This window comes from Geospiza fortis, unplaced genomic scaffold (assembly GCF_000277835.1).
Source record: "Geospiza fortis unplaced genomic scaffold, GeoFor_1.0 scaffold888, whole genome shotgun sequence".
Classification (NCBI taxonomy): domain Eukaryota; kingdom Metazoa; phylum Chordata; class Aves; order Passeriformes; family Thraupidae; genus Geospiza; species Geospiza fortis.
In genome coordinates this window covers 198,079-208,522 of record NW_005054577.1, presented here as the reverse complement: position 1 = coordinate 208,522, position 10,444 = coordinate 198,079, and the positions used below count along the sequence as shown (strand labels likewise).

Sequence of the window (10,444 nt, the reverse complement as noted above, 5' to 3'; positions counted from 1 at the left end):
TGTCACACTCGCAGACAAGGATTAAATTCAGGCTTCTAAAGCAGTTGCTACTTTCAGCTTTCTGCCCTGCATTTCAGAGATTGCCAGTGCCCCTGCAGGAAGTCTGAAACCCAGCAAAGAACCTCTTGAGCACCCCAAGCCTGTTTATTGAGGTGCATCCATCCACTTTAATTATAGTCCTCAGCTAAGAACAGCAGCAGTACAGAAGCTGACTGGATCATGACTCAGTTTTGGTCAGAGGTGGGGACAACAACTTGGGCAGGACCCATCTGAGCCATCTGATTTTACTCTGCTTCTCCATGTGAATGAACCCTTGGACTTCATCAGTGTTTATAAGTTAGCAAATGGCAACCCCTTCCAAAAGCAATTGTTTCAGGACAACAGGAATATTTCAGCTGTCTCAGACTCCTAATTTACTGAGAGCTTTATAGACCCTCAGTTTTCATTGTTTTTTTCTTTTTTTTCACTTTTTCTTTTTTTTTTTTTAATTTTCAGAGTCACAAATGAAACAGAAATTAAGGTTGCTGCGTGTCCTTCTCTGAACCCCATGAGGACCTGCATTAAGTCACTGTCTTCACTCTCCTCAGACACTTAGGTTTAATTACATGAAACACAGAAGTATTATATAGCAAATAATATAGGCTTATTTACATGTTTTTATTATACAGAATAAACAATAAAATAGTTGTTGATTTTAAATGATAAACTTTTATTCTGAATATACTGTTTTTGCACAATAATTAACACAACAGTTCTAGGATTATAAACTTTTTATAACATTATTGTACAAATTTTTACAAAAAATTATTTTTTTTCCAGGCTTGTCAAGTTCCACAAAAGTGTCAAGAGAACACAAGAAAAGGGAGAAAGACCTGCTTGCCTTGTAAGAGCAGCCAAGTCTTTTTTTGCGGAAACGCACACTGAGCATTTCAATAAAAATATCCCAGAAAGCATGATCCAGACATTCCATACAACACAAGAAGAGAAGACAGCTTTGTCAGATCACAATCGCAATTTCATGGCATCTGAACAAGACAGTATCCCTTTAGCCTCAGTGAAATATTTCTTCATGATGATGTTTTTCTTTTAAACCATAAACAGGACAGATGCAAGTAGCTGGGAACAGGGTGAGGCTAACTTTTCAAAAGTCTTGAATTGTATTCAGATGCTTTGTTTTAATCTTTTTACAGTAGTGTACAATGAGTATTAACAATATTAACATTGTGGTATGAACAAAATAATAATAAATGTGGCCTTTGTTAAAGGCTTGGATGTCTGATGAAGTTAGGGTAAAATTTATCCCAAGAAAGGAGTTATTAAGATTTCACCTTAGGTTGACATTCCAAAAACACTGGAGTGCATTGCAATGCCTTTTTGGCATTAATATATTTCTTAATAACCAGTGTGCTAGCATCTGAATTTTTGGATCAGTGGTACTGAGGTTGTGTTTTGGAATTAAGTTGTACTAAGCATGTTTGTTATGTGTTAATGGGAAAAAAAGGTTTTAATGTCTCTTCTGTGACAGCAAAAAGCTCTCAACCACAGCAAGTAACACTTGGGTTGCAAAGGTCACTTAAAAGGGATACTGCCTATTTGAAACCAGTAAGGCCAGGTTTTAAGTTAATAAAAGGAATATTGTAGGAAAACTTACAAATGGCAGCAACACTGTTGTTTTTGTCAAGTTAAGCAGTAAAGCCTCAAGCATTAGAAACATGAAAAAGATCATACTAAAGTCTTAAAGGTACAGGACCTTAAAATCTTGTCAATCAGACCTGCTATGTCATGTTAAAAACCTGTTACAAATATGGACCACGGTCAGTGTTTCGGCAGTAATGCTGGTTGTTCAAAAGAAAAAAAAAAACTAGAAAGAAACCTTTCATGTTAAGTCCTCAGATCATGTTTTGCACAGTACCATGCTGTAACAACTTTACTGGGGGTTACTTGTCAGATGTACAATACGTTGCATGACTTTTTGTGTGAACTGAACCAGTCCCAACAGTCCCCTTCATGCTATTTAAAGTAGTTGAGCATCCATTGACAGAGCCTTGTATCTGACTTTAAAAACCACAGCTTTTTACAGTATATCATATTTTAAAATATTTTAATTTAAACTTTAGGATCAAGGTTCTTCTTTCAAAGATAAGAGAAGATGACTATGATGCACTGTGAGAATAAGGATACTCTTCTGCATGAGAATTTATTCATGCGAGTTATTTCTATCAGACTGGTATTGACATTTTGAGATAGCTGAAGTTCAGATTGCATTTTTGGTCTATGTTTTTCATTTTGCAGATATTGGGGTATTTAAAAAAAGTCTTGACAATCACTTGAATATACTATAATATATAATTTCTAAGTATTTAAAATACTACTTTCTAAAGTATTAATAAGATAGGAATCATGTTGGCTAAATGTTTATATAGAACATCATAATGTTAGCTGGAAGGCTAAATGTTTATGTAGAACACATTTCTTCAGGTCATATAGAGGGGCAGAGGAGAGGAACAAAGGGCATTTCCCTCTTTGGATCACCCAGGAGGGCTGTGTGTCTGCATGGCATGGGCTTCTCCCTCCTCTTGCACCTGAGCACTCTAAGGGAAGTGGGATAAGAGCAAAAGCCACAGATGTTTCCTGTGGCAGCGTGAATTTGTGCCATCTTTCTTTCTTCCAACAAACTCCAATCAAATACTTATAAAGTAACTCTGAATATGGCCTACCAGCAAAGTGTTTTAAACAGTGCAACTTGTCCATGAAGGGTTTCTTTTGGGAAGCTAAGTGAAAACTATAGAGAATTTACAATAATAAGATGAAATTAAAAGAGCACAACGCAAACCAACGAGTATTTAAAGTAACCTCAGAGTAAAAGCAGTGAGCGCAGTAATTATTGGCCTAATCCTAGAAAACTTGTTCCTTCCATAAAATGTCAATTGACCACATCAAGAAAAATCACTGGATGCAGTCTTGGCATTAGAAACACTCAAACCAATTTTTTTATCAGGTGGTAATTGGTGCTAGAGTGAACAGAACTACAGCACTATGACCACAAGGAAGAGCTCCAAGTTTATCTTCACCCTTATCATCAACATTAGCTCACCTTCCCTGGGGAGGACCTGAAGTCATCCAAAACAGTTAATTGTACTTTTTACCCTCTGACATTGCTAGGTATATTTTTTTTAAACCTAGATTTTATCGCTGATCAAAAGATCAGGATTTCTGTTTTTCACTCACTGTATTTCCAAACATGAGAAAATACACAGCTGGAGCCAAGGTACATGAAAAACAATGAACCAGCCGTGAGTACAACCACAGTAGACATCTGATCATTCAAGCCATGCCATGGCTTGGAGTAGCTTCTTCAGTTTTCATAGGATATTAATGCATGCCCAATCATTTTTTAAGCTTTTGGCATGATCAAAATTATATCAATCAATTGCCAGCGTATACATACCGATGATTTGCATTTTTTTATTTTTTAATGAGCTAGTGTATTGTGCCATATTAATATTTGCATATTGCAGTTGTTAGCAGAACTGTACAATACCAGCAGAGTTGCACATTCATTGGTTTAGCTGTCTTGCAATACTGTTTAGTTCTGAAAACTAGAAAAAAAAGCACAAATCATATTTTGCATCAACACTATGCTACACTGTAATATTGTAATTTACTGCACCAACCTGTATCACCAATGAGGTTGTATAAAAACAACTTCTAGAGTTATTATTCACAATCAAGTATCAATGTGCATACATATAGATTCAAGGCTCCCCATTTGTTTATATTTTTTCTAATCGCAGCAACCAGGTCATTTGGCTGTTAAATATGCTATTTTCAATTCTAAATAGCAACAGCATAAGTTTTAATATTATGGGTGGGTTTATATGAAGGAAACAAAGGGGGAACCTGATATGAACCTTAGAGAACATATACTTCCAAAAATAAATGTGTTAAATCTGATTTTTATATTCTTAAAATATCTGTACACAGGTTTTCATGTGAGATCACTATTTTGTAAAAAATCCACCTCAACCATTTTGTTACAATAGCTATATTTACCCTATTTTCTCAGCTTTTTCATTGCACAGTATATTCAGAGCTCTGTTTCATAATATAATGTAATATGATTTGATTGCAACACATTGCAATGTTCAATTTCTCACACAATACAAGAATCACTCTGTTATCTTTTCAATGAACTATACTCTACCATCAAAGAAAACAAACTGAAAAACAATAACTTAGCATCATCATCATGCAAAATACCCCTGGAAACCAACATTCAAATATCACAAAGACATTTTTTATTCACAAGCATTTTTGTTTCAGCCTTTGAAGAATTTCTACTAGCTTTATATGTAACTGCATTGTGAAAAGGAGGTGAATATTACATTTAAATTAACAATTTTTTTTCTGACAGAAGATTACACCAAGTTTAAGATGAAAATCACTTTTTTAGTTACACTCTCCAGTACCTTTGAATTTTGAAAAACAGTAGTTTTCTCCCTTCCCTCCTTTCTACATACAATATCAACCAACAAAAGCTTAGCTGGCTGTAGGATTCATTTTGGAAAATTAACCACTCATCATAAAGCATTCCAATCATGCTGAACTTCTGGTGAAGACTGGCCAATATTTTCATTTTACTCAACAAGTTTGGACAAAAGTGATGTTAAAAGCAGCCATTGCGGTGCTAGTAATTTACATTGGGGAGAACATTTTCCTTTGTCTTTTTCTTTTTGGTTTTTAAACAACTGTTCATGTAAAAGAATATAAATCTTCAAGATATCCAAAGCTTAAAAGAAACGAAAACCATATACATAAGCTATTGTTAGGGGAGCCCTTTTACATGAAGTCATCAAGATTACAACAACAAACAAATGAATAAACAGAAGGTTTTAGCTTTCCCCAGTGGGGCAGGTACAGAAATCTGTTTGGATGGCGTGGATGATGCAGCATTCACACACGGTTAAGGATCTGACACTCCAACATGCAGGCATCATGGCGCCCCGATGAGTCTCACAACGCGCGATAACCAGACACGAGCGCTGCTGTTCTGCTGCTGTCTCAGTAGCTGACCCTTTCGAAAATGGAACTGAGGCTATCGTTTTGGCCAGGTCTCGATTAAGTTATGCAGGTTTTGGTTTAGCAAGGTCATAACTGGCAGTGTCTGCTGCCAGATAACAGCCAAAGCAGGACCAACTGAATTGCTACCATAGACCACAGTGATGGACTCAGACCAGAGGCCCCACCGCAGTCAGCTGAATCTTCCTGTCGACAAGAAGAGAAGAAATCATTTAATATTAATTACAGGGAAGCTGCTTGAGAGGTAACCTACAGCTTAGCTTTCAATATTTTGAACCGTCATTGAGGCATCATTTTTGGTCTTATACGTTTTATTTTGCTAAAATAACAGTAAAATAATCCCTGGAAGTTCCTCTGATTTTTGATACAAAGAGTGGCACTATTAATTTATAAACATGGGAGGATTAAATACTTTAAAGGTTTACAGCACAAACTTATGAACTAGATGGGATACTTACACCATCCATCAAGAAATGCTGTGGAATATACCTGGGGGCCCCAGTAAACACCATCTATATTGCTTAAAATTGCATTCATTTTAAGATTCTGAGTATGACTTTATTGTGAGAAAAGATAGAAGAACAGATAACTTTTCAAGTTTAGAAAACAAACACAAAAATATGTTTATGTCCATTTCATCATGTCATCAAATGATTGCACAATAAAATGAATATGGTCTGCAGGTGAAGATATGATCAAAGAGAATGAAAATCTTTTCTCTGCCTCTGGTGCTCTATTCAAGTATGACAAGGAAATTTTCTATTGCACTACTTGTACATGCTTGATGCAGTTTGAAGCTGTCTCAGCTGCACTGCTGTCATGCATCAGTAACTATTCCTTATGCCACACAGCAATCACATCACTCTTCCTCATTCCTCTCCACCATTAATTGCTGATCTTTGCTCTCTCTTTACTTATAATGCTTAATACCCTTCACATGATGGACCTAATCTTTAGTCTGACTGAAATACATTTGATACCTGTTCTGGAGCCTGTAACACCTTAAACCTTGTTTCTCAAGACTGATACAAACTCTGATTAGTACCTAAAACACCAGGAAAATTTTCCCCTCTCCACTTTGTCTGAGATTCATGGTAGCTCTGAAGGCTGAAAATATTTGGTCTTTCTCTTGTTTTCACAGTATTCTGTAACCATGGTATAAAAAGACACTTTCCATATTCCAAAAGATTCCAAGCCTCCAAGGGCAAGAAGACAATGTAGGTGGAAAGGAATTCAGGTATATTAGCAACTGGGGAAACTTCTTGAACAGGAGCAATATGTGCAGGGAAGGACAGACAACTGAGTCTGAACAGTAACAGGCTGGCTGCTGGCACAGAAATTAAAAAAAAAAATATACAACAGAAAGCAGAGGAAAGCCAACAGTCAAGAAAAAGCTCCTGGTTCCGACTGACATGCCACTGAGGCATATGCAATTAATAGTTAATTAAGACAAGGCTGGGGTAGGTGTGTGTGGGTGTGTGTGTGTCTATAAAAAGTACAATCATGATAAATAAGAAAGAGTCATTAAACAATGTTTAATTTATCAGCAAATTTCCTTAAGCAGAACTTCCCAGCTTTGTAAGAATAGCAATGCAGGACATCAAGTTTACTCAAATGGGCAAGAACAAGAAAGTACATAAAAATGGCAGATCAGATATAAACAGGAAATGGACAGGGGGGGAATAAAGGCGTTCTTTGTAACCTCTTTGCAGAATACACTGAAATGATAATAGAAATTTTTTGACTAAATTAAAACCACAAAGCCAAATATGATGTTAGGGCAACTCCTTCAAAACAGAGGTGTAAAGACAGAATTTGGAAATTACAGGGCATAGGAAAGACCTTCAATGAGTTCTTTATACCAGCTTTAATGGGTGAGAATTATAATGTTATTTATTTTGCGCACAATGCATTTTTTAAAGCTGGTAGGTTTCCAAAACAGTTTGGGAAGAAATATGGAAAATCAGATAAAGCAGACAAAGTAGACTCAGTACATTATCAAGAATTATAGCATTCACCAAGAGTCTCCTTTAGAAACTTGGATGCAAAAACCCCCAACAATCCCAAGCCCAAAAAAACTTCAAAAAATAGCATTCAATTTCCTTAGAAAGAAATAAAAATTCATTTTGTCCTAAAGCAAAGACCTCATGTTGGTTGCCATTCTTTATTAACAGTAGTTTTTTTCCAGATTTAGCTCCTTCATGTGTTAGCTCTATAATTTAGTTGTATAGTTTTGGCTTAGGCTTTCTGTTTTATTTGGTTTTGTTGTTGTTGTTTTGGTTTGGTTTGGTTTTTGGTTTGGTTTATTTTTGGTTGATTGCACTGTACAAGTTCAAAATTCCTAAGGTTTCTGGTCAACAAGAAATCCTAAGTGAACTCTGCTGCACCAGATTTGTACTAGGATGCTAAGATTTCAAGATGCACTGAACATTCTGGTTTATTTAGTTTGGCTCTGTCACTATTTGCATCTGCATTGTGTCTTGTCATGCAGCTTTATTTCTATTTAAAGTACTTAAAAATAACCCTGTTGCTTCTTCCTCACAGTGACTACCATTAAAAACAGAATTATCAGTAAAGGCTTCCTCTCACATGAATTCAGTGAATGGTACTCAGAGTTACCTCTTGGTATTTATTATTCTTATCACTGAAATTACTTAGAAGAGTCATCTTTGAAGAAAGAGTTGAAAGCAAAGCAGGAGATTTAAAATTTCCAACAGACAGGACATGTCTGGAGAATATAAGTAGTAAACTGAAGGTCTTAAACAAAATTGTGCATAACATGAAGGGAAAATACCTTTATAGCAAAAATGGCATCCAGTATAGCAAGAAGGCCTCCTCATATAGAGTTATACAGGACTCAGCTTAAGCCATCTTGCATTAGACCAAATACTGCAAATTATGTTGATAAATTAATCCTACCACCACGTCTTTTTGAAAACACCTTCCATTCTGTTGTCCATGTCTATTTGCTCTATGAGTTTTGGTTTTTTTTAAACCACACCACAATTTCTCAACTGCTCTTACATTCATGAGTCATACAATGTAATATTCCTACTGGGTTGAAATGAAGTATTTTGGTATCTTTTTTCCCCTCTCCCTAAGACTACACAGAGAAGTTTTTAAAGGATTCACAATTCACAACAGTAGAGAATATCTTGGAAGCCTCATGCAGGACAGGCATCATCTTATTACGAACGACAGCATTAAACTGCACTACACAAAAGCATACAAGGCTTACACACATATTTAAAGCTTAGTGAGATTTTAACCTCATGTTGATCAAAGCCACATCAAATTTCTGAGGTTTGTAGACCAATTTGCAGTGGTAAACCAGCAGTTCTGCCAAGAACAATTTCTAAATATTGTCTCTGGAATCAGTTAATTCTTTTGTGTCCTAAGCTAAAACAAAAATAGTCGTGGCAAAGAAGGTACAGTAAATCCTATCTAAATTAATTTTTTCCCCACAGAATTTCACATTGTAATTTTCTTCTGTGCTCTCACTGTTGTCAAAACTACAGGAAATGTGAAAATATAAGATAAAAAAGAGGACAAAATCTGATTGTGTTTATTTACATGAATTAAAACTATCAACAGTCCCCTTGAAATAAGCAGGATTCCACCCCAATTTAAAACTAGATTGAGAAAAATGTCAGTTTTGAATGGTCTTCAAAATGCTTTTTTTTTAAAAATGCTTCCCGTCTTCTTGAGCCTTAAGAAAACTTTTCAGCTGTTTCATGTTAATGTTATTTTTGAGATTTCTTCTAAAGTATCTTATAACAAAGATATACAGCATTGTTTTATCTTCTCTTTACATTATCTTATCTTTACCTCTTCGCAATTAGACACTGAATTATTTTTAGGCAGTTTCACTGAAATTTTCCAGCCCATGACATTAATCACACAAATCCTGAATAACAGATCAGCTGGGGATGTCCTCTCTCTTTGTTGTCTTCAAAATTATGTCTGTGTATAAATTCTCTTTGAAGAGAGAGACACTTGTAAAAGAAATTGGAAAGAATTGTTGTAGGCTGCTTTCATTTCACCAGAAGTGTATGAGAAATTTCTTGCATTCCTTACATCAAATTTTCTTGCATGCTTGAGGTAGAGAAGTGTCAGATCCAAATGTCATCTTCTTCATGTCATGCCTTACTAGGACAAGTCTAGGTAAGCCTGTTCTACAGCATCACATGCCATGAAAATTATTTAGTACTTTCAGAATGGAAATGAATGCTTTTATAAAACCATACCTTCATTTTTAAGTATCAAAGCAACATACTCATTGCTATACATCAGCATTTCCTTGAAGACACTGCCAGTCCAAAGTTTTAAAAATACACTTGGAACTATAAATACATATATACACATATACACCAAGGCTATAAATGTACTTGTTTCTCCTTTAGAAGTGCACTATAACTATTTAATGTACTAAAACTTTGTTTTTAAATGATAATAATTCATCAGAACCCACTGTGCTACTCTGACTTATAAAACAATGTCTGCCCAAAGAGCCTTGATACCAATGGATTACCTCAGTCATACCTTTTATAAGCATGTATTATAAATGTTTCATATTACATTGTGATCACCTTCACTTTTACTCAAGAGTAATTTCTAGTTTCAACGCATGGTCATTCACAAATTTTGGGTTACCCTCCTTTGTCTGGACTACCAGACAAAGCTGTCAAAGGTGTAGAGCTCCCCATGCACAGACTGGGGACACAGGCAATTCCATTGGGATATATCCAGTTGCCTGGACTGCTGATCACCCTCAAAGCTCCCACTGACATACCTGGAAGCTGATGGAAGTAAGACATTCCTAGTGAGGGCTAAAAACTTGTACAGTTATTTTCTTTAGTCACAGGCATAGCAAACAAAACCAGCGTGCATGTACAAAGTAAGAGCAAGCCATTTGAGGCAGTGATAATGACTATTTTGTTATCCTTGATGAAAAGTAAAAAAAAAACCTGTCAGGTTAGTGAACCTGATCAGCTGGATTGTATCTGTGTTGGCTTCAGTGATTTTAATATAACTACACAGATTAATGTCCAGAGAGAACCCGTTTCCAAAATCACAAAGTTATTAAAAACAAGATGGATGAACAAAATTACCTTTATAACTTTCTGCTGCCAAAAGCTTATCAGCTAAAATTATATTCTGGGTGTTTCCCACCTTCAGTAGAAAGCACATTTTGGGCATAAAGAATTCAGCTCAAGGTGAGTCTCTGCTGCTTTATGTACATTGGACAGTAGCTTTTTAATTAAAGAAAGCTGTGTACAGAGCAAATAGCATGAGCAAGAACATGAGATGCTAATCTAGATTTTAATGTGAAATACTACTGGCTTAAAGAAAGGCCTTTCACCTT

The 10,444-nt window shown here is 35.7% G+C and overlaps 1 protein-coding gene across 1 annotated transcript in view; it reads right to left on the bottom strand.

The window, feature by feature from the left end:
- Positions 1-685: 685 nt before the first annotated feature.
- The window catches only part of CACNA2D1 (calcium voltage-gated channel auxiliary subunit alpha2delta 1), a gene marked incomplete at its 5' end in the record, with an annotated part of 194,225 nt that continues 184,466 nt past the window's right edge, over positions 686-10,444 (bottom strand). The window contains one exon of the mRNA XM_031064270.1: positions 686-5,265. Coding sequence (XP_030920130.1) covers positions 5,229-5,265 — 37 coding nt within the window. The remainder of the gene's footprint in view (positions 5,266-10,444) is intronic.